The 25070-nt window shown below is 42.5% G+C and overlaps 2 protein-coding genes across 2 annotated transcripts in view; both read left to right on the top strand.

Moving 5' to 3' along the window:
• Positions 1-10367, top strand: part of Pik3c2a (phosphatidylinositol-4-phosphate 3-kinase catalytic subunit type 2 alpha) — a 111644-nt gene extending 101277 nt beyond the window's left edge. The window contains exons 27-33 of the mRNA XM_075971990.1: positions 121-328; positions 1758-1882; positions 3830-3947; positions 4034-4106; positions 4649-4758; positions 4842-4967; positions 7482-10367. Coding sequence (XP_075828105.1) covers positions 121-328; positions 1758-1882; positions 3830-3947; positions 4034-4106; positions 4649-4758; positions 4842-4967; positions 7482-7664 — 943 coding nt within the window. The 3' untranslated portion in view covers positions 7665-10367. The remainder of the gene's footprint in view (positions 1-120; positions 329-1757; positions 1883-3829; positions 3948-4033; positions 4107-4648; positions 4759-4841; positions 4968-7481) is intronic.
• Positions 10368-13577: 3210 nt separating this feature from the next.
• Rps13 (ribosomal protein S13) lies at positions 13578-15942 on the top strand. Its single transcript, XM_075971991.1, has 6 exons — positions 13578-13677; positions 13831-13879; positions 13997-14075; positions 14692-14861; positions 15204-15304; positions 15868-15942. The coding sequence occupies exons 1-6, from the start codon at positions 13655-13657 to the stop codon at positions 15899-15901; spliced, it is 456 nt and encodes a 151-aa protein (XP_075828106.1). The 5' UTR covers positions 13578-13654; the 3' UTR covers positions 15902-15942.
• Positions 15943-25070: the final 9128 nt, after the last annotated feature.

Genomic DNA, 25070 nt, shown 5'->3' with positions numbered 1-25070 from the left:
TACAGAGAAACCCTGTCTCGGAAAACTCAAAAAAGGGGGGGATTTCATTTTTTATTATCTTGAATTTAGTGCGTGTCTCCATGTAAACTTACTATTAACAAATTTCTGATTCTTTTCTAGGCTGATTGAGTCAAGTTTGGGAAGCATTGCCACAAAGTTTAACTTCTTCATTCATAACCTTGCTCAGCTCCGTTTTTCTGGTCTTCCTTCTAATGATGAACCCATCCTTTCATTTTCACCGAAAACATACTCCTTTAGACAAGATGGTCGAATCAAGGAAGCCTCTGTTTTCACATATCACAAGAAATACAACCCAGATAAACACTATGTAAGTTTGTTCAACATGTGTAGATTACCATGTGTAAGGTTTTTGTTGTCCTTCATACATTTTTCACTGATTGCTGAAGTTCTGAGCTTTGATTTTGCTTATGCTTGTTGCTTCCATGGATGGTCCAAAAATAAGTAAATATACTTAAAGAATTACTTTGATTTTTTTTTTGTACTGTTAATTTGCTTAGAAATAAATCATGAAGGTCAAAATACATTCCTTCTTTTAGTGTCAGAGTATTTTCTTTTTCCTTCCATCTTAGTTTCAAAGGTAAATCTTGCTTACTGAAACATATTTAACCAATATAATTCAAAAAAGTTTTAAAGGTTCATCAGGGCATGGTGATGTACACCTTAATTCAGGAGACAAGAGGCAGGCACATCTTTGTGATCGAGGCCAGCCTGATCTATATACCTACTTCCAGGACAGGCAGGGCTGATTAGAGAGACTTAACAAAAAAGTCTTAAGCTCCCATTGTACTTTTCAGTTCAGTATTTTCCTATTTTTTTGTGTGACTGGCAATCAAACCCAGGGTTTTAACCACTACATAGCATTTATTAAACATACGCATAAAACTTGTTCTTTGCTTTTCTCTGAAGGGGTCTTAGCCCTGATTGTCATGGAACTCTCTGTGTAGACCAGGCTAGCCTCAAACTTGGAGACCCACATTTGTCTGACTCCCAAGTGCTGGAATAAAGACTTTTGCCACCATGGCCTACCACCTTATATTTAAACAAATCCAGGATTTATATTATTTTTTACATATTCTCCCGTGGCTATTATTATTCACCCTTGTGCTGTCTTGTTTGTTGTTGTTGTTTTTCCCTCTCTGTTTCTATGCTGAGAGTCGATTCCAAGGCCTCGGGTATGCCATATGCTGTACCACTGAGCTACATCTCTATCCTCCATGCTAATACTTTTTTAGATAATGCTTTTTTTAAAATCTATGATTAATATTTCTTTAGAAAGTCATTTCACTTTAATTTTAATCACTTTGTTGAGGTTATATTGCCATTGATTTATAATGGCACTGGAAAGTGTACTCAGTTTACATACACATGCGCGCACACATGTGCCTTGGGCTTTCTATGGATATACCTGACTCTTCTTGCAATCGTGCTCAATACTTTAAATAAACCTTTTTCCTTTTTGTTGGAAGTGTACTAAGTGTATATGTTTGAGAAGTACATTATATTTAAGCATGGAAACAAAAGTGCTCACTTCCAAGTTTTATTTAAATCTTCCAGTAGTTAAGTTCAGTCTCAGAATGCAGTGTGTGCTATATAAATACAATGAACTCTATTCACAACCTGTTTCCTGTTAGTGACTTATATTCCCAAGGGTAAAAGCACTTACTTGTACTAAAACTTTTGTGTCAGGAAAGAAATTTTTTTATAATGTAATGTGCCTATCATTGATTTCCTTCCAGATTTATGTAGTCCGAATTCTGAGAGAAGGACACCTTGAACCATCATTTGTATTCCGGACATTTGATGAGTTTCAGGAACTGCACAATAAGCTCAGCATTATTTTTCCACTTTGGAAGTTACCTGGGTATGTTCCTATCCTGACAAAAATTCATTCTTATTTTCCTATGTAGAAACTATTTTTACATGCAAGTGGAAAACTCGGTTAACACTCAGTTACAGTTAAAATAATAAGTACCTCGTACAGTACTGAACATAGATAAGGAGCTTGAATTTTGTGCTGAATGAACATGTGACTAAAATCTTAAAGCTAAGCCTGGTGGCACATGTACACTGGAGGCAGAGGCAAGAGGACACTGCAAGTTTCGGGTGGGTCTGGTTTCAGAGGACTGTTTTAAGTATGTACCCATTGTCTTAAAAACCAAAACAACAACCAAGGTGTGAGCTTTGAAGGCACCTGTTTTGTCACCTTGATTGTATGTGTCAACTAAGATAATGGAATCTTGGTTTTAAAATGTCACATGCTACAGCTGCATAAATCATCCATATGAACCATACTGACTTTTGTGATAAATAGTAAACCTGAGGTCAGATGTTATGGCTTAGCTGGTAAAGGCTCTTTCTTCCAAACCTGACAACTCAGACCTCAACATGTGCCATGGAATAAGGCTGACCCCTTACCAGTTACCACTGAAATTCTTAGATGTAATTTTTTTTTTTTTTGGTCATTTCAGGACAGGGTTTCTCTGTGTGTACAGTCTTGGCTGTCCTGGTCACTGTGTAGACCAGGCTGGCCTTGAACGCAGAGATTTACCTGCCTCTGCCTCCCAAGTGCTAAGATTAAGGGCACTGCCTCACAGATGTTTTAATCTTCAATGCTTATAGCTTTTTTTTTTTTGGATTTTTTTTCGAGACAGGATTTCTCTGTAGTTTTTGGTGCCTGTCCTGGAACTAGCTCTTGTAGACTAGGCTGGCCTCGAACTCACAGAGATCCGCCTGCCTCTGCCTCCCGAGTGCTGGGATTAAAGGAGTGCGCCACCACCGCCCGGCCCTTGCTTAGCTTTTTTTTAAAAGATAATTTTTCATTTTAAATTGTATATGTGTGTTGTGTTGGTGTCTGCAGAGGCATTGATCCCATAGAGCTGGAGTTACAGTGGCCATTGTGAGCTGACCAATGTGGGTGCTGGGAACTGAACTCGGGTTCTCTGCAAGAACAGTACATGCCCTTTAACTGCTGAGCCGTCTCTTTTGCCGCTAGTGCTTAGCTTTTTATCTGACTCCTTTTGTAAAACCTCAGATTAAAAAAGCTTACAGCTTTCCTTTGCCATATTCTTGTCATACAATATTTCAAAAACATGGAGACAAGATGGGTACCAAAGTGTGTTACGGTTGGATATGGATCTCTGAGTAAAAGGCCAGCCAGGGATACATAGTGAGACCTTGTCTCAGACAATAAAGAGTTTCTTACTGTGTGTACTCTCATTTTCTTAACATCACCAAAGTAAGAATTGAGATATTGGTTTTGGCACCTGATTTAGGTTTTATGTCATTGTTTGTGTATCTTTATGATTATTGAGTAATGATTCTTTTAGAGACAAAATCCGGTAAATATTTGTGAATGATTAAAGTTGAAGCCAAATATCAAAAAATTAGTAACAAATACAGGAAAGTAGTAAGGCATGCTTCTTTTTCTTTCTTCTTTTCTCCCAGGGAGGGGTTTGTTGAGATAGGGTCTCTCTCTTTTTTTTTTTGGCCTGGAATTTGCTGTGTAGCTCAGAGTGTCCTTCAACTCCTGACCTACCCATCTCTACCTCCCAAGTGGTACTGAGATTACGGACATGTGCCACCAAGCCCAACTAACACATGCATCTTGATGCCAAGACTTAAATGAAGAAAATGAATAATTGAATAGTTTATCCCTAGTGTTTTGAATCACACCGGCAAAATATAATAGGTTAAAACCACACTTTTGTGTCTTCAAAATATATTTCTAGGTAAATATTGTGCATGATACTCTACAAATATTTTCTGATAAAATAATTTAAATCTTGCTGTTTTTCTTTATCTTTTGTAGCTTTCCTAATAGGATGGTTCTGGGAAGAACACACATAAAAGATGTAGCAGCCAAAAGGAAAATTGAATTAAACAGTTATTTACAGAATTTGCTGAATGCATCAACAGATGTAGCAGAGGTGACTTTCCAATATAAGTAAATAACACAGTCTACCTTTGTGTCATGTAATATTTAACTAATGAACTTTTTTCTCTTTTATCTTAGTGCGATCTTGTTTGTACTTTTTTCCATCCCTTACTTCGTGATGAGAAAGCTGAAGGAATAGCTAGGTCTGCAGGTGAGACTTTTTCCCATCGGTTGATAACTCATGACTTTTGTGATGGGTGGGGGTTGATGTGTGTTAGCGCACATGCATGTGTGTGGAGGCTAGAAATCAGTTTGGGGTGTTTTCAGGTGTCTCTCTTGGATTTTTTTTTTGAGATTTATTTTATGTACATGAGTATTTTGCCTGAATGTATATATGTAAACCATGTACATGCTGTAGAGATCAGAAGAGAAAATTGGATGTTATGGGTGGTTGTAAGCACTCTGTGGATACTGGGAATCTAATCCAGGTTCTTTGTAAGAGCAATAAATGTCCTGTCTCCCTCCTTCCCTTCCTTCCTCTCAATAGGTTAGTCTTTCTAAGTCCGTTTCTAGAAAAACTTAGCATTCCTAATAATTAGCTTGTGATTACAAAAAAAGGTACAGATTAGTGACAAATGAGGTTTACTTTTCCCGTCCACTCCCTTCTCCCTGCCCTCGTGCAGCAGTTCTTTTGTTGAAGTGTGGACCTTTGCAGGCACGCTGAGATAAAGAGGAAAGTATTTCTATTTCCAGGTGCTGGTTCCTTCAGCCCTACTCTGGGCCAAATAGGAGGAGCAGTGAAGTTATCTGTGTCTTACCGAAACGGCACCCTCTTCATCATGGTGATGCACATCAAAGACCTTGTGAGTGGTTACAAATGCTGACTGCTGAGCAAATCTGTACCTGGTGGGAAGCATTACTGTTAAGAGACTGCTTTTCTTTATAGGTTACTGAAGATGGGGCTGACCCAAATCCATACGTCAAAACATACCTACTTCCAGATACCCAAAAAACATCAAAACGTAAAACCAAAATTTCACGTAAAACTAGGAACCCAACATTCAATGAAATGGTAAGCTAAACTTCATTTCTAGAAATTTCCTAGAGTTTTGTTTGAGATTTCAACGTTTTTATTTAAGATTTATTTATTTTTATTTTATGTGTATATATTGTTTTGCTGTCATGTATGTAAGTGCATTGGATGTGAGCCTTGTACACACAGTGTCCAGAGTTACAGGAAGTTGTAAACTGCCATGTAGGTGCTGGGATTGAACTCAGGTCCGCTGCAAGAGCATCAGTGCTTTTAATTGCTGAGCCATCTTTCTAACCTTCCCCGCATGTTTTATTCTCTTAGTATCCTCTTACAAAAATGAAGTGTCAGCAGGACAGGAACCAAAAGCTACGGAGAAACCCTGTCTCGAAAAATCCAAAAATAAAAAAAAAAAATTTAAAAAAAATCAGCTGAACAGTAGAGAGTATAACTGTGATTGAGAGCTGGGCAGTGGTGGCGCACGCCTTTAATCCCAACTCTTGGGAGTTAGAGGCAGATAGATCTCTGTGAGTTCGAGGCCAGCCTGATCTACAAGAGCTAGTTCCAGGACAGGCTCCAAAGCTACAGAGAAACCCTGTCTCAAAAAAAATAAATAAAGGGGGCTGGAGAGATGGCTCAGAGGTTAAGAGCACTGGCTGCTCTTCCAGAGGTCCTGAGCTCAATTCCCAGCAACCACTTGGTGGCTCATAACCATCTGTACTGAGATCTGGAGCCCTCCTCTGGCGTGCGGGCATACATCGAGGCAGAATGTTGTATACATAATAAAAAAATCTTTAAAAAAAAAAACTGCACAGGAATCTCATTAAGCCTGGATATCCTTTAATTTGGCTTGATTGAGGTTTTTTTAAAAAAATAAATAAACAAACAAACAAACAATAACTGTGACTGAGATACTTAAGGCAACTGGCAGATCCACAATCCATCAGTAACCGGTTAAAACCTACTTCCGGATATCCACAAAACATCAAAATGTAAAACCAAAATTTCACCTAAAACTAGGAACCCAACATTCAATGAAATAGCAAGCTAAACTTCATTTCTTTAAAGTTCCTAGAGTTCTCTCCTTGCTGCCTTCCTTAACTATTTTGGGGGGCAGAATAGACACATTATTTATGGACCTTAGCATTTAATTCATACACAAAAATTTCTGGATAGAGATTGGAAGACAACTTGAATTTTGTTTTGTTTTGTTTTGTTTTTGACACTCTGTCCTGGAATTTAGCTGCGTAGACCAAGCTGGCCTTGAACTCACAGAGATCCACCTACCTCTGTCTCCAGAGTCTTGGGATTAAAAGCATATACCACCACACCTGGCTTGACAATTTGAATTTTTATCAATATTATAAATGTATCAAGGCCCGTAGAAAAGCCAGGCATGGGGCTAGAGAAATGGCTCAGCACTTAAGAGCACTTGTTCTTTCAGAGAACTGGAGTTCAGTCCCCAGCAACTATATCAGGCTTAAAATTGCTGATTAACTCCAGTTTCACGGAATCTGGCACCATCTTCTGACTTCCTGAGGCACCCACACATATATGACATACACGTGAATTTTAAAAAAAAATAATAAAAGATAATAAATAAAATTTAAAGAGAAAAAAGTCAGGTGGGCTGGTACATTCCTGTACTTGTAGCCCTTAAGAGTCGAGGCAGGAAGATTAGAATGTAAATTTAAGGTTAGCCTGGGTGACATAGCAAATTTGAAGTCAACCTGGGCCATCTAGATAGAGAGACCCTGTCTCAAATACATACACACAGAGAGCCCTCTAAAGGGTCATCCACTCTTTAAAAACACATGCAGCACTTACCAAAGAACACTTGGTGTTAGTCTTATAAAACAATGGTGGGGTTTTTAGTGAATTTTCCCCTGGTTGATACTATATTGTCAAGACAAAGACATACAAGCAAGTGTTCTTGTGATTTAGTCAAACAGTGAGAAGGTCTAAGTTAAAGAAATATTTCTCAGAACTTACTGTGAAGTTTTGTAGAAAAATAAACATTTTAAGTGCTGTAATGAGGATTTGAACTAATAGCAATAGCTTTGAGCACTGCAGATCTGCTGCAAACTACATTCTCTGTGGGTTTGTATCTCCTTGTGAATAAAAAGTTACCACTTCCTGGCATTTGGCAGAACAATGAAATTTTAATCTGATTTCGCAAAATAATTTTCTATTTTCCAACTTGCTTCCCTTTCGTCCTCTTTTTCCTCCAGCTGTTAAATCACCCTAAGGTGATCACCAGGTGATCTCTTTTCCCTGCCCCATCACTTGCATCTCTCAGAACCCATATCTGAGGATTTGGAGGTTGTTTTGTTTTTTGACAATGATTGGTCCTGCCTTCTACAGTCTCTTTGTTAAACACTGACAGAAATGATAGTTCAATCCAGTATTACAGAAATTAAAACTTGCTCCTGATACATTGAGACAAGCCCCGCTTCTATATTCACTGCCATTCATTGTATCACTCTTTGATTGATACCTTCACATTTTACTGAAGATATTCCAAGAAACCAAATCTTATCATTTTCCCCCCTCTAGCTTGTGTATAATGGATACAGCAAAGAAACCTTGAGACAGAAAGAACTTCAACTGAGTGTACTCAGTTCAGAATCTCTGCGGGAGAATTTCTTCTTGGGTGGAATAACCCTGCCGTTGAAAGATTTCAACTTGAGCAAAGAGACAGTTAAGTGGTACCAGCTGACTGCGGCCACATACCTATAAACTGTGGATTTCTGAGCGTTGGAAGCAAGGAGTTATAAATGTATGCACATGTGTGTACACACAAACACACACTTGGGAATTTTGTATATTTTTATACGTGGGCAGAAACTATAAATATACTTGCAGTGTTTCAACACGTCTGTTGGACCAACTGTCACATAACTAACTTAAAGATTTGGGGAAGCCATTGCTGTTTCAAAATCATTCTGTTAAATGCTACCAATCCCAAACTTAATATATAGTATATAGTAAGTCCTCAAAAAGACTTTGAGATAATACTGTATCATTTCGGCCACCTTGTCTGCGTTCTTTCTACACAGACACAGCAAGTTGGTTCTCCTGTTATGCACCTCGCAGCCTTTACCACTGTGTATGTTCACAGACACCAAAGGAAAGGAAAGATGCAGCTGCTACTCAACAGGCTGAAAAGCAAAGCACAAATAGTAGGCAGAATGCTAAGAACTACTAAGTAGTTTATAGAAGTAGAGAAAAAATGCTATTTTTATTCATTGTTAAAGCCTTTTCAGAGTAAGTGCCAATCACTGGAGTTGTAAATAATGGTGCCTTACTTAACTTTCTATGCTTCGTTGGCACTTCATTCTGATTAGAAAGTAAGTAGTTTCCATTCATCTTCACCTTAATGAGGACAGATATCAGGTACATTTACTAATAATTTTCCCACAAAAATACTATGTTCTCTACTTCTGATTGTGATTTAGTTATTTTAACTATTAAGCTATTTGATTTAATGTTTGTTGCCCAGTAACTGAATGAGATTCATTGATGTTGCTGCATTCTAAATTCTATCATTCCATTATAATCCTATGTTTATATGTAGGGGTGTGAACTGAAATTGGAGTTTCACTTCTGTGTATTTATACTTTACTCCCTCATTAAACAAATGGAAATTGTTTGGCCTTGTGCCCATTTTTGTTTGGTAAGAGGCCCAGGAAAAGAACGGTAGGATCCAGACTGAATTTTAATATAAACGTTTATGGAAGGTGTTGTGTAAACTGTCCTGTATTTGTAAACATTGTACATTCACATAAAAGAATTATTTTCTGTAATACAAGGAAATTCAGAATTAGAAGAGAGGAGTTTGAAGTTACTATAGTGTAACCATTAAGAATAAGATTCATTTTTATTTCTCCTTTCAGACATAACTTTGTTTAGTTTTAGTAAACATGTAAATATAACAGGCTTCATGGTGAAAATAGAATTTCAAATATTTTTAGAATGGTAATAGAGATGTAGCAAGTCTGGTAGTCATGAGAAAACTGACAAACTACTTAATGAAGGGTAATACCAAGAGAGGACAATCTGATTCAGTTTGCTGAATGAAATCTTTGTAAAGTGTACAAAGTGATTAGCAGAAATGATGCTTACAGAGCTAAATAAGAGTCAAGGGTGTTATTGTTGGAATAGATTTTTAAAGAAATCAAAACTTGAAATTTTTGGTGCCTAACACTATGGTCCACTTTTAGGGAAAGCTGAGTATAGTATATGAATTTTTTTATATTAAAATGTGTTGTCTAGTTGATAAATTAAAATGAAGATCAAAGCACCGTTGTCTACTTTTTCCACAATTAATATTTCCTTAAATTGTTTTGTAAATGTACGTAGCACTAGAATTGTTTTTTTCTTTTGAGAGAGACCTAATTCCATTCCATGAGTAACCTATCTACTTCTTTAAAAAGATGTTCTTTTTGAAAGATTGCCTTTGATGGAACTCAGTGTGGACTTTTGTGATCTGTTACAGCACATCTTAGCACAATAAGAGAACTTGGAAAGGTAATGCCACTTTCCAATGACAAGAAATCTGATTCATATCCAGAAGTATATATTATGATTAATACTGTATAGTTGAGAATTCAGAAGAAAAGATAATATTTTTTCTTAATTTAACTCAATCTGTGCCTCCTTTGGTCACTAAAACACATATTCTAATATAAGTTATTTGCAAAATGCTAACTTCAGCCCATACCAAAAATAGCAATAGGGAGGAGAGAATAGCCTCTTTGCACTACTGCAGTCAATTACAAATCACCTCGCTTTCCACAAACTTTTTAACACTTACCTTAAAATACATCTGAAAACAAAACCCGAAACTGGCCAAGACACTAACTTTTTTGTATAATCATTTATAACTACCTTTGTCAAGTAAAAATAATTCTGCTACATAGAAGTCCTGTGCCAGAATTCTTTGTTCTTGGCAGTGCTCTAGGATCTGAAGATGATGGTTCCTTCCAAGAACCTGTTGTCTCTGAGGAATCCACTGAGATCTGGCACCAATGCTTTTTAGTACTGTGTTTATGTGACGAGTTGTTAAAGCATGTATCTTTTTTACATATTCTTTTTTTTTCAAATTAAAGTGTATAAAAACTTCAAAATCTTGCCTTAAGCTGTTTTAATTCTTTCTAGAATTCATGAATTGTGGCATTTAAAAATTCACTTTTGATAATTTAAAAAAAAACACTGAAGCCCTGCTATTAAAATACACATTTACTTACATGCTATTTACTAGCAGTGCAAATATGGATGTGATTACTGGTGTCATCTGTAAGAACCAAATGCTTTAATTATATCAGCATAGTGAAGATGTATAATATTTTTATTAATACTTGGAATATATTCAGTGGCTTGAATGTGACTTCATAACTATACTACAATTATATTAAAATATTTCTGAAATAAAGAACTCAATCTGTCTTTTTTTTCTTGCCTTAATATTTTGGTTTCAAACTTTTATAACAGTGTTCTTTGTATCTCACCCAGGAGATACAAAAGTTTAGTAATCCTGGATTTCAGATCTGTCAGACTCCCCTAAAATGTCTAAAAAGAGAGTTTGAATTGCTATCTAAGTGTGATTCTTTGAAGGTTTGGATATCATTTTTCTACAGCCCATCACTATTCCTGAGATGTGAATTCTTCTGTAGATGTGGTTCCTGGTCTCTGACAGTTCACTTAAACAGTAATAATAGAGCAACGATCACATTCAGTGCAAATTCTAACACCATACCTTTACTCCTGGGTGTGGGCATGAGACTGGGTCTCTCTACTGTGAAAAGGAATCTAAACACCCTGAAAGGACAATTAAAGCCCAATAAATATCCATAATGCCTATGAAAGCTGGCTTATGTAGGCTTACTCTTTGAATAAGTGCCTGCCTAACTTCCTGCCAGGCTGTTTGGAGGTGCTGGCGTACAAATAGTATTGTAGGCAGTGGTTACAATGGCTTCCTGCTGTTGTAAAGGACTAGAGTTTGGTTCCCGGTACAGTACGGAGGCACAACTGCATATTACTCTAGCTCCTAGGGATCCAGTGTCCTTCTGGCCTCTATGGCCACTGTACGCCACATGCACAGCCATATATTCATGTAATAATCTTTAAAAAGTCCTGGAGGCTGGGGAGGTCACTGAGGGGTTAAGAGCTTATTGCTCTCACAGAAGACTTGGGTTCAGTTTCAAGCACTCACATGGCAGCTAAGAATTCTGTGACTCTAGGTCCAAAGGATCTGATATCCTCTTCTGGCCTCCATGGGTACTGCAGGTACTGTGGTACAACGACATAAATTCATTTAAGTGTAGACTTCTTCTTCGTTTGTTTCCTGGCTGCCCAGACCTGAATAACCACACAGAAACTATATATTATTCCAATACTGCTTGACCAATGACTCGGGAGTATTTCTAGCTAGCTCTTATATCTTAACCCATTTCTATTATTTTGTCTTTTACCACGAGGCTCACGAGGCTCATGGTTTACTGGTAAGGTTCCAGGGTCATCATCCTTTGGCAGCTACACAGTGCCTCCTCACTCCACCTTCTTTCCTCCTCTATCTCTGCTTGATTTCCTGCCTTGCTATATTCTGCCCTGCCATAGGTCAAAGCAGCTTCTTTATTAACCAATGGCAATAAAACATTCATAGCATAGAGAGGGACTCCTACATCAAATATGTACATACATACACACACACATTTAAAAATATAATTTTCTTTCAGGTAAACAACATGTTGCTATGTATAGAATCAGAAATGTGAATGTGCCTGGAATGTTTAGCAATAATGGCAAAGTGGGAGGAATGAGGCCATCTCGATGCATATTTCAAGTGCACTGAGAACGTGTAAAAAGGGCTCCTGGAATGGCTCAGTGAGTAAAAATGCTTGCTATACACTGACAAGCTTAGTTTTGATGTCCAAAGCCAGGTGAAGGTGAAAATATTCAACATTCTCCATAATGTCCTCTTACATCCCCCATACTCAACACTTTCTTAAAAACTTTATATTTTATGTATGAGTGCCGTGCAAATATACTTGCATGCCAGAAGAGGGCATCAGATACTATTATAGAAGGTTGTGAGCCACCATGTGGTTGTTGGGAGTTGAACACGGAACCACTGGAAGAGCAGCCAATGCTCTTAATCCCTGAGCCATCTCTCTTCTGCCCCCTCACCACCACTTAAAAAAAAAAGTTTTAAAAAAATATTAGAGGTATTTACACAGGAGCAATGCATTTATTTGACCACTCGGTGGACAATAGATTGTATAAAGAATGGGGTACCATTTAAAACACCTGAGAAACGATGGATAGGATGGGGTATCCGTGGAAACAAGTAATTATACACTCTGTAATGAGATGTGTTGGGGTGACTCATGGAAATGAGAAAGAATAAAGAACCCTGAATTTATATTTTGGGCAAGTGTGTTAAACTGAAATGAAGGGCTCTAGCTTATGGATGATGAATTGAAGCCAAATTTGATGTACGGGTCGCATATCTGGGCTAAAAGTATGAATCTGGTTAATTATTCAAATATATTTTTGCAGCCGGGCAGTGATGACGCCTTTAATCCCAGCACTTTGAAGGCAGAAGCAGGTGGATCTGAGTTCAAGGCTAGCCTGATCCACAGCACGAGTTCCAGTCCAGCCAGGGCTGCACGGAGAAACCCTGTCTTGAAAACAAAACAAAAATCAAATATATCTTTGCTAGGAAAAATACAAATTTGGTTCAAGTTCCCAATGTTTTGGAAAACATTATTCAATTAGTGATGGGTTAAAAGCATGCGGCTGGACAGGGCATGGCGGCTTACGCCTTTCACCTAAGCACTGTCTCAAGGCAAAAGCAGGACTTCTTGTGTTCGAAGCTAGGCTTGTTTACAAAGGAGATCCTGCCCAAAACAAAACAAAACAAAACAAAAAAACAAAGGAGATCCTGTCTCAAAAAAAAAAAAACACGAAAAAAGGCAGCAATGTTTCAGTACCACGTTATTTTAAACTTCTCGCCCGTCACCTGTCAACAGGGTCTTGTAGATTTGAGTTTCCTCCTTCCCAAGCCCTTGCTTTTCATTTTCTGTTGCATTTTTAATAAGTTGTTCCATTCACCCATTCTTGGAACGCATTAATGGTGGGCCGGCACTAGGTCATCCTTCAAAGCTAAATTCCCTAGGAATGCCCTTTCCCCCTCATCTTCTCCAAACTGCTTTCCTGGTCCCCAGCTCTTCTCAGGCGCGTCCGCGGCTCAGCAAAGGCGCAGGCAGCGAAAGACAGGGGCGGGCTAGGTGCTAGCCAAGGGTTAACGCTTTGGAGAGGAGGGAGGCGGAGGCACGGCGGTCTCTTCGATGCAGCGCTCACGCCACACCGCTCGAGTCTGGGGCTGGTAAGCGAGCCCTGACGAACCGCTGACCCCGCAGCTTACCCAAATTCTCCAGTCCGGAGCTCGATCCCATCCTATGTTCTCAGAAACTGCCTTCACTTAGGGGTTAGACTGACTTCCGGATCTGCCTTTGAGGCTCGGCGGGAACTCAACTAAAACTGAGGCGTGACGTCTCACCGCAATGCCTTCTGGGACTCGTAGTCACGCGGGCGCCCGTGGCCGCTCCGTATAGCCCCGCCCCGCGTTGGATGAAGCGTATACGTGTGGCGTCACTTCCTGCGTATCTTGCCTTCCTGCGGATTTTCCTCCCTCGTTCTCTCTTTGCTGCCAGACCTCCGCCATCATGGGTCGCATGCACGCTCCCGGGTGAGGCGCGGCGCCAAACCGGGTTGTGGGGCTGGAGCTGGGGCGCTAGGGCGCGGGGCAGTGAAAGGAGGAGGATGCGGGCTGCAGGTGGGGAGACCGCGGGGCTGCTTGAGCCGCGGGCCGCCATTTCACACCCTGTGCTTCTGTTCTCAGGAAGGGCCTGTCCCAGTCGGCGCTGCCCTACCGCCGCAGCGTCCCCACGGTGAGTAGAGGCGGCGGGTTGGGGGGCAGCATGGGGGTAGGGAAGGGATCTGAGGCCCGAGGGGAAGATTGCTGTCGTGCTTTCTTACGCTGAGGCCGATTTCTGTTCCACTTACAGTGGCTGAAGCTGACGTCTGACGACGTGAAGGAACAGATTTACAAACTGGCCAAGAAAGGCCTCACTCCCTCCCAGATAGGTGAGTGTTGGTATCGTCTCTAACTTCTGCTCTCGTGTGATCTGGAAAGACAAACGTGTCTAATCCGTGGTCGGACACGCTTTTCCCTGCTTCCACAGCTAAACGAGGAGCATCTGGGATCGAGTCACATCTAGCTGTGAATTGGCTGGGACTTTGTACAAACAACAGATAGTTTCTTCCAGTTAATGTGGTTCTGGGGTGTGGGATAAGTGGTCATAGGAAAACATGCTCGCTAAGACTTGAGTATACTACAGATACGGAGAACAAAGAATTTGAGAGGGACTCAGCTAATCAGAAGTAATTTGAGGTTTAAAGGGAATAGCATATGCAGTTTTCAAAATTGGTATAAATACACGTTAAGGCTGTTTTAATTAGGGCAAAATATAAAGGCAGAGAGCTCTTTGGTTCCTTTGGTCAGCTGTATTCTAGCAGCCACACTGTGATGACGGTGTTCCAACATTCGCGGTTTCCACCAGAAGGGCTTCCATGTTGGGTAGACCTTCCTTGGATGTCTGAGTGAGCTGCAGGCGCTGTTAGGTTGGCTATTTGGAGGGCCTTGCTATCAGGGTTTTATTACATGCTCAAGTTTGTGTTAGAAATTACTTGCTTTTTTCAGGTGTGATCCTGAGGGACTCGCACGGTGTGGCCCAGGTCCGTTTTGTGACTGGTAATAAAATCTTGAGAATCCTTAAATCCAAAGGCCTTGCCCCTGATCTCCCTGAGGATCTCTACCATTTGATTAAGAAGGCAGTCGCTGTCCGAAAGCATCTTGAGAGGAACAGAAAGGTAAGTGAGGACACGAACCTGGGATTGTGTAGCGGTGCTTGTCCTGGTCTTCAGGAGGCAGGGTTAATTTTTTTTTCCCCTCCCCTAAACATACCCAGTTCGTTCCAAATGTTGGGAGCTGTTGTAGTTTTTTTGACAATTTCTATAGACCTTATTCTGGGTCCTCAAATCGCCTCTATGGGTTTGGTGGTGTGTGTATATAATCTCAGCAAGGCCGGTGGATCTCTGAGTTTAAGGCCAGCCTGGTCTAGCAAGTTGCAAGATAACAGACTGTTTAAAGCCTTAAGAACTTAGCTTTGGAAGGGTTACTTATTTGGTGGTTTTCTTAAATCTTATTTTTAGGATAAGGATGCTAAATTCCGCCTGATTCTGATAGAGAGCAGAATTCACCGGCTGGCTCGTTACTATAAGACCAAGCGGGTCCTCCCACCCAACTGGAAATAGTAAGTATATGCATTTTTGTTGAAGAGCCAGCCAGATAGTGAACAACGGTGTAGTAGATAAGGGACTTGGTGGTACATGTTTTGCGTGTCTCGTCCTATGGTTAAGTACCACTTCAGCTCATCCCTGTCACAGTGGGGAAGCATGCATAGGCGATAGATACATAATCAAGTGACAATGTTCGGTGTAGAGGCAGGCTGGTCTGCACGAAATCCTGTCTTATTAAAGGGAGAAAGAAATGTCCCACAAGAGAAGAGGACCATGGTTGGCAAATGTCTGACTCAGGAATGGTCCTCTACCCCACCCTCATGGATTGTTCACTGTGATGATCATCCAAACATTCAGGAAAGGCATTTCTCTCGTGACCAGTCTTACTCAGATGTCCGATGGAGCATTGCCATTCATCCTCCTGATTAAGTCTGTGGGGTTTGGGTTCTCACTCAGTTTGGTGCGTTGTGTGCAGTTAGGTATTTGAGCTGTTTGGGGATAGCTCTGGTAGTGAAGAAAGTTGTGAATGGGTCCCAAAATCTAGTATTAATCCCAGCTTCTGTTTTCTTTTTTCCAGTGAGTCATCCACAGCCTCTGCTTTAGTGGCGTAAATTCCCTTGTATACACGAGCAATAAAATCACTTTGAATAAATTCAAGTGTGTGGGTTTTTTTCTCTTTTGATCTTTTTTGGTGGGAAGTGGTTTTTGGCAGTTACTGATCAGCATGGACAGAAAGCTAGTGTCTGATTACTTGTTTTTCCTTAACTACTATCTACGTGTAGACACTAGGAAGTGGGAGTGGAGTGTGCTCTGTGGGGGGGGGGTATTTGAGTCCTTGATATATTTGATTTTTATGATGTGTCAGGCATAACCACGGTTAGCATCAGAAGTGTGCCCACATTGTACAGGCTGCTGGCTGAGAGCTGTCTCAGTCTCTAGGGACTCTTGAGGAATAGCAGCTTTTGGAATGAATTCTTTTTATTAACGTGTGTGCACATGCTTGCCCATCTCTGTATATGGCCGCATCACAATCATGCAGTACTTCCAGAGACCAGAAGAGGGTGTTAGTTACTCTGGGATTGGAGTTAGAGAAGGTTTTGAGTTGTTGGTCCTGGAAACTGGACCCAATCTAAGTCTCAAATTATTATAGGCTGAATATGTTGCCAGAACTATTAACTAGGCTGTAATAAAATATTTAGCCTTTGGGCCAGCGATATAGTTCAGTAGGTTAGGGACACTTGACACCAAGCCTGGCATTCAATTCCTGGGAACCATTTGGTGGAAGGAAAAAATTTAAACATTTAAATTTAAAATATGACAGGCAAGCGCACACAGATGTTTAAAAATATCAAAACATTCGTGATAAAATGGGTTGAAGGGAGGTGATCTGTAACTACTATGTAAGAGTTGCTGTAATGCTGATGTGCAGACACATGGAGATACCATGGTGGGTGAGATCGCTGAAGACTACCTAAAGTGAATAAAAGGTAGCAGGTCCAGCATGGATGTCCTGAGCAGGACGGTGAGATTCAATCACAAACTTGAAATAGCATGTGCTATATCTTTTTTCCACTCCCTGAGGGGAACCCTGGCCAGTCAGGAACTCCCAATCTGCCAGCCTCTCCCTTCTGAGAACTGGGATTGAAGACTACTGAGCCCATCAGCGTTAGATTTGTTTTGTTTTTGTTATTTGAGACAGAGTTTTGCTGTAGTAGACCAGGCTGGCCTTGAATTCACAGCGGTCCTCCTGCCTCTGCCTCCAGAGTGCTGGGATTAACCACCCAGCAGCATTAGGAATAAGTTCCTTTCTTAGGTTATTTCACTTAACATGCTCCAAGAGTTGAATCTTTTTTTTTTTTTTTAAGTTGAAGAGTGCAGTGAGTTCCACGACAGCCCTGGCTGTCAACACCAGAAAAAAAAAAAAAAACTCTGAAAAAACAAAAAAAATACATCTTAATCTTGAGTGAGTTCAAGGTCAGTCAGGACTACACAATGTGACCTTGTCTCTAGTTTTTTTGTTTTAGTCCCGGTATTTCATCTGTTCTCTACTTGCTCCTTCCCTATTTTGAGTCAGGGTCTCAACTGTAGCATAAACTGGCCTGAACTATGTAGACCATGCTGGCCCTAAATTTACAGATTTACCTGCCTCTGCTTTCTGAGTGCTAGGATTAAAGGTGTGTGCCTCTCCCAGCTAAGTACATTTACTCTTTAAAAGCATTTCCTATGGGGACTGGAGAGATGGATCAGTAAGGTTAAGAGAACTGGCTGTTCTAGAGGACCCGAGTTCCTAGCACCCACATGGCAGCTCACAATTGTCTGTAACTCCCAAGATCTGACACAGATACTTGCACACCAATGCACAAAACAAAAAAAATTAAAAAGCATTTCATATTTGTAAACATCTACTTTGACACAGTTGGGCATAGCATATACACAGTTATTTGTCCAGATGCTTCCCTGTGAGGGTTTGCATGTTTATTTCAATAGTTGTTCCCCTTTCGAAAAAAAATTCAAGTAATCCATATCCGCTATTTACCTTAGACAAAGATTGAGGGTTTTTTTGTCTTTTATTTTTTTCAAGACAGGGTTTCCCTGTGTAGCCCTGGCTGTCCTGGAACTCACTCTGTAGACCAGGCTGGCTGCTAACTCACAGAGATCCACCTGCCTCTGCCTCCCAGGTGCCATCCTAGGTGCACCACCACCCAACAGAAAACAGCCTTTTTAGAGCCCCAGGTTCATGAAGATAACTATCCCAAGGTTTGTATTTCTGACATGTCTTGCTTTATTGAGTGATTCACTGGCGTTTAGTGTTTGTTACCTTTTGCTTCCCCACAGTCAAATACACATGCCCTGTGTGTAAGTGCAGGCGTATGCAGGCCACTTTGTGGTTTTAGAGACAGCGTTTCGCTGTGTGTTTCTGGAACTCCCCCTGTAGACCAGACGGGGTGGCATGTCTTATGTCTTGCCCTTGTACTGAGCACGCAGGCTAGCTGGCCTTTGAACTTCTGGATGATTCTCCTTTCTATTTTCTATCTCGACATAGGATCGCTGGTCTCACTATGTAGCATTTTTACAGTCATCAAGTAAGAGGCAGAGGCAGGTGAATCTCTGAATTTGAGGCCAGCCTGATCTCTATAGTGAGTTCCAGGCCAACAACAGCTGCATAAGACCCTTTCTCAGAAAACAAGACTGGATGATGGTTCAGCAGCTGATCACTTGCAGGAGTTTGGTTCCCAGTGATCTTGTCAGACAACTGATAACCGCCTACCTGCAGTTAGGGGATTGGATAACCCCTTGGCCTCTCTGGGCACCCACCTGGTGACTCGCAGCCATCTATAATGAGATCTGGTGCCCTCTTCTGGTGTGTAGGGATGCAGGCAGGCAGAACCCTGTATATGTAATAAATGTTTAAGAAAAAAAAAAGCCATAAGTAAATAACTACTATCTCCCAGTTAGTAGTCCAACTCTTTCAGTATGTTCTAAAGTTCTTACTCTTGCTGCACAAGACAACGTCTTGTGTTCCTGGCAGGAAACTGCTGTGTAGTGTACTCAAATTGAAGAATAGTAGGAAAAGTGGGGGGGGTTTGTTTGTTTTGAGACAGGGTCTCTGTATGGCACTAGCTGACCTGGGACTCAGTGTAGGTCTTGGACACTGCTGATTGATGGAGAACTTGGTGCTAATTGCTCCTGACTTGAAGAGCAAGCAGATAGGTGTTGCTGTAAAGTCGGGTGCCATTCCAGTTCTGGCTCCTACTAACCTGGCTCCGCCCATCTCCTCTGCTCTAAGACTCATCGCCCAGCAGTGCACGGTTTGCAGCAACGCTTGGCTTTTACTCCTTTGTTCTGCGCGGTGCTCTGTACCAAATCAGGCCACAACTGCCCTGCTGCTGTGGGAAACTTTCTTGAATTACTGCTTCAATAACTTCACCCCACCCCTATTTTCACGTTTTTTAGAGCTTATTCTTTGCACATTAGACTCTCTGGTCTCCTAATTTTCTCATCTTTTTACCGGCTGCCTATCTCTTTGGCAAGTTCCAACGTTACCTTCTAATATTGGTAATTTCCTCAGTTTTACTTTCTTGTAGTTCCCAGCCTCAGGGATATACTGCCTCTTTGAGACAATAATATTGACTCTGATCAATAGGGCTTGCCTGTCGCTACAGTGTGAAAACCCTCACAGTGCCCGCTTCACAGTCAGCTCTAGTGAGCCCACAGAAGCACCTCCAGCACCCCCCTGATCGGAGCTTATCTTTTTCTCCTCAGTGACTTTTGTAAAGGCCTGTATCATCAATGTAGCATCTGGTCATCCTAGAAACACACTTCTGAAGCTGTCCTTGCCTCTTCATTATTCTAAGTTCCTTTTAGCAATTGTTTCGAAAATTACATTAGATTGTGCTGGGCACGGTGGTGCACGCCTTTAATCTCTGCACTCTGGAGGCAGAGACGGGTGGATCTCCGTGAGTTCAAGGCCAGCCTGGTCTAAAACGCAAGTTCCAGGGCAGCCAGAGAAACCCTGTCGTGAAAAAAAAAAAAAACTTTAAAAAAAAATGAAAAAGTAGAGCTATTCTCAAGTATAGCAACCGTGTTTACCTGCATCAGGGTCCTGTTATAGGCTTCCTGCTAGGCTTATGTTCTCCTTTCACTGTAGGTGCTGTAGATGGCTGCTGTTGGCATTGGCCCAATACCCACAGCTGCTTGGAATTTGAAAAGTCTCTCACATTTGTTTCTTTAATTTTATAACTTCCCCGAAAGCTGACTCCAGACTATTTTTGGAAGGAGGCTAGATCTAAATTCATTAATGAAAAAAATTGTACCCATTTTAACTTTTAAATTATATTCATGATTATGGATTGGTTACATATTTATTTATTGTGTGTATACGTGTGTATACATGTGCATGCCAAGGTGACTGGAAAGGCTCGAAGACAACTTACAGGAGCTGATTCTCTCCTACCATGTGGGTCACAGGAATTGAGCTCACCCTTTTAGGCTCCGTGGCATGTGCCTTACCTGTTAAGCCACATTGTCAGCCCCAGCCCCATTTTAGAAAAATGATGTATTTTATTTTATGTGTATGGGTATTTTGCTTCTATAGATGTACCACATGTACGCAGTTCCTGTAGAGGCCAGAAGAGGTCGCTGATCCTCCTGGACTGAAGTCGCAGACAGTTGGGATCCACCATCTGAGTGATGTGAACTGAATCCCAGCTCTCTGAAAAGAGAGTTAGTGCTCTGAGTCATCTCCAGCCCCAGCCCACCCCCATTTTAAAGACGGTAAAATTGCCAGGTGTAGTGACGCATGCCTGTATTCCAGCCCTCAGGAGATACAGGTGGGAGAGTACAGCCAGCAAGTTTGAGACCAGCCTGGTCTACAAAGCAAGTTCTAGACCAGCCAAGGCTACATGATAGAACCCTGACTCAAAAAGTCAAAAATAAATAAATAAATAAATAAATAAATAAAAGATTACGGTGCAAAAGCTGAGGCTGAGGAAAGTAATTAAGACTCAAAATCAAGTCACTGACGTTCAGCGTTCCTATCACGGCAGCTTTATTCTTCTTAGGATTCTTTCCATTTTTGTGAAGAAGAGTATCTGGTGAGTGCCTTTGTCTCGGAGCCAGCCTCGTCGGTGTAGTTCCACGCAGTAAAATCCTGTCTCAAACAAAACAAGAATTAGAAATATTCTTTTTGGGGGTGGGAGAGTTGTTTGGTTTGGGTTTTTTTTGTTTGTTTTGGTTTTGGTTTGGTTTTTCAAAACAGGATTTCTCCATGTGACAGCTCTGGCTGTCCTGGAACTCACTCTGTAACCCAGACTGACCTTGAACTCACAGAGATCCACCTCTTGTCTCCGCCTCCTGAGTCCTGGGATTAAAGGTGTGCACCATGACCACCACCACCACCACCACCACCACCCTGCGTTTGTTTGTTTTTCAGACAGAATCGCGTAGACTCTTTTTTTTTAATTTATTTATTTATTATGTGTACAGCGTTCTGCCTTCATACATAACTGCAGGCCAGTAGAGGGCACCAGATCTTATTACCGATGGTCGTGAGCCACCATGTGGTTGCTGGGAATCGAACTCAGGACCTCTGGAAAAGCAGGCAGTTCCCTTAACTGTTGAGCCATCTCTCCAGCCCCCTCGCGTATACTCTTGAACTGACTACATAGGAGAGAATAAAGAACTCCTGATCCTCTTGTCTCCACCTTCCAAGAGCTGGGAATGCAGCCGAGTGCCACCGCACAGCAGGTCCCTTTTGGCTGGGGAGGTGGGGTTCTGGGGATGGGGGTCCAGGGACTGCATTGTGTACGATGTTCTACTGCTGAACACCTGTCCCCCCCATACACTCTCCCTCTGTCTAATGTTTTTACTAACACGTACAAATTCGAGGTTTCTTAGAAATGGGGTTGCTTTTCCCCTCCTTGCTGGCGCTGCTTCTGGCTCTGCAGCCTTACCTCAGCCGCATTCCTTCTTACACCATTGTGTGTTGCTGCGGCCACAAACCAAATGGAATATTTAGCTGAACTCCCAAGTCCGGACAGCGGTCCCTCCTTGAGCTTTAGCCAGGCCCGCCAGGGAGTTTGAGCCGTGGCTAATGTTTCAGCTATAAGCAAGGTGGCAGGGCTTGATCATGGCTGTCTCCATAGGGGTTGGTTGTTTTCGTATTGCCAAAAATTCCTTTAAATCTCTGCGGGGTCCAGAATTGTGAAAGCAGTCCATTCACCCAGCAAATGTTTCTGAGCTTGTCACTTTTGTGACTGGTGCGCTTCAGTGAGCAGCATTTTAGGACCTGGCTGCATAGCTAATTAACTCAACGCATTTATTGGGTGCTTGCTATAAACAAAGCTCTACGCTAGGCGCTAATAAGATGATCACAATGATCATGTGCCTCAGAAGGTTCACAGACTGCTGGACATGGTGGCAAACACCTGTAATCCCCACAGTGGAGAGGTATGGGCAGAAGAATTAGGAGCGCAAGGCCATTCTTGACTATATAGTTAGTTGAAGGCTACTCTGGGTTACATAAGACCCTGTCTCAAAAAAAAAAAAAAACCCAAGACTGGTTAAGGTGGCACCCGTGTGTGTGTGCGCGTGCGAGCGCGCGCGCGCATGTGTGTGTGTGTGTGTGTGTGTGTGTGTGTGCTTTATTCATTAAGTGGGTATGCCTCATGAACTTCAGAAGAAAGGTGACGGTAGATGTTAAGAAAAGACCACAGAGCTTTAAAGCCTCTAGGGAGACCGCCACTGAATCTTTTTTTGTTTGTTTGTTTTTGTTTTTGTTTTTTCAAGACAAGGTTTCTCTGTGGTTTTGGAGCCTGTCCTGGAACTAGCTCTTGTAGACCTGGCTGGTCTCGAACTCACAGAGATCCGCCTGCCTCTGCCTCCTGAGTGCTGGGATTAGCGCCACTGAATCTTGAAGATACATTGGGGAGCAGGGGCACAGTCCAGGCAAGTGCCTCTGTGCAGAGGGAGCAGCAAGAGCAGAGCATGGAGAAAGGAGGGGTTGACGAGACCAGTAATCACTTTAGTTTGGCTAGTTACTCTAACGGGAAGAAAAGTGGAAAGGAGCGAACTCCCAAAGGGCTGGGGCCAAACTGCTGCTAGCAGCGTGTTGTTGGGGCTCTCTGCAACAGCCCAGAGTCCTTTGCTCTTGTAATCACCAGCAGGGAGGGCAAGAAGTGCCAGCTTGCTTTCTGCAGCCTGGGTGGGCATAGTAAGGGCCAAAGCATAAAGAGACAGACTTAGGGACAAGTGGATCCCAGCAGCTGCCTATGCTTGGGTCTGTCCTCTCAGATGCCTGTTCGGAGTTCCTCCGGACAGGAAAGTCAGAACTTGAGAGGAATTTGGTTTCTCTACTGGGAAGTATCCCACGACCCCAACAGTCCTAAAGTGAACACCACTTCACAGGACAGCAGTGAGTGGAGGCGAGAGGGGCGCCATGCATCAGGAAGACTCTCCCAGAAACTGCTTTCCTCTTTCCTGATAGTAGTGTGTGTCTGAGAAGAACTGAGCTTAGGGGATGGGGGCGGGGCAGAGTGGCCAGAAGCTGCTGGGTGCTTAAATCTGCACCAGGCAGTGATCCAGAAGAATTAAGAGCGCTAAGACGCAAGACTGGTTGAGGTGGCACCCGTGTGTGCGTGCGTGTGCATGTGTGCTTTATTAGCTCAAGCATTTGAACATTTAGCCCCCTGTGGGTGCTGATGTTTGCGGAGGTTTCGGAGCTGTGGCCTTTCTGGAGGAAGTGTGACGATGGGGACAGATTCTAAGAGTATGGCTTCCTTCGGCTTCCAGCCCCTCTGCTTCATACCTGCCAATGTGATAGCAGCTACCGGCTCTGCCCTCCTGGGTCTCCCTGACGTGATAGACTCTAACCCTGAGGAGCCATAAGCTCAAATAACTTCTATAAGTTGCCTTAACAGTGGCATTCTATCACAACAACATCTTTGCCCCCACCCTGTGGCTTTATCGGCCAGTATTCTTCAAGGACGCCTGATCACATCAGAGCCTCCTCCTCACATCTCTCACTAATTTGCTTCAGGGTCTGAATTCCTGTCACTGGAGAAGCGCGTAGATGTCTTAGAGGCTGGCACCTGTGTGAGGGCTGAAAAACAACCCCAGTGATAGGTTCACAGACCCAAACGGAGTGGAAATGTAAGCTGAAAGCCGGTACTAACTGAAGGACTGTCTGTTATGGTTTAAGTAAAATGCTGCAGGTCCCCGAGTGGCAGCAGTGGGCAGCGGGCCATGATGAGACCACGCCGCAGGTTCCCAAATGACGGCAGGCAGCCGGTCCTGAGATCATGGCAGGCCACAAAGGCAGCCAGGTTCCGGGCAGGGAGCTCCTGAGTGGCCTGTGGGTCCCGAAGGGGAGCAAGTCCCAGGCAGGGAGGCGCATGGTGGGTGAGAGACTGAGAGGGATAGACACACCACAAAACCATGCCGCAGGTCTCCGAAGGCAGCTGGTCCTGGGCAAGGAGCCAGGCGGCGGGTGAGAGACAGAGACATGGATAGGCACACGTTTCCTCCCGCCTGTGGACAGACCGGCTAAGGTCCCTCGTGAACCAGGTTTCTTTACAAAGCTCTCCATTCCATCCGCCTGAGCATGACTTCTACATATACCACCGGCTTCAGTTGGTGAGTTTACCCATCCTGGTCAGCTTAGCCATTTCTGGGGGTGGGGGGACGGACGACAGCCCCCAACCATGGTCTTAATGGCTTAGCTGAAATCATGTTTGGACAACCCGGGATCAGCCCTCCCACGACTGGGGGCCCAGGGTCCCTCAGATTTTTCTTTCTCCTTTTTTCTTTTCTCTTAGACTTGTCAGTGGTCCCTGTCGTGGCCTCTCTGGCTTCTGAGTCGCCCCAACCAGAGCCAGTCAGGCTTTAACACCCACCTGCAGATAGAGGACGCTCTCATATAAGCCCTGCAGTGTTCGTAGCTGCACACCCCGCCTATAGAGGGGAGACATCTCCCTATAAGCCTTGTGGTGTCACCGTTTCTGTGAGTTTTCATGTTTTTGGCTATGGTATAAACCCTCACTCTGCCCGTATCCCACAGGGTCCACTTTTCCTCAAACTGTCTCTGCCACTACTACTGCTGCCAACAAGATTGGTCAGATCCACGAGGTGGCTATTTTCACTTCCAGCCTTTTGTACCCTGCCGCAGCTTGCGGCATGGTAGCTTGGCAACAGGGCAGATCATGCCTCTAGGTCTCTCTTCCATACAACATGTGATCACTGCCATTTTGACTGAGGTCAGTGTTATTCTTTTTTAAAAAATGC

The sequence above is a fragment of the Microtus pennsylvanicus genome, chromosome 5 (assembly GCF_037038515.1).
Source record: "Microtus pennsylvanicus isolate mMicPen1 chromosome 5, mMicPen1.hap1, whole genome shotgun sequence".
NCBI lineage: Eukaryota > Metazoa > Chordata > Mammalia > Rodentia > Cricetidae > Microtus > Microtus pennsylvanicus.
This window is presented reverse-complemented; position numbering and strand designations above follow the sequence as displayed.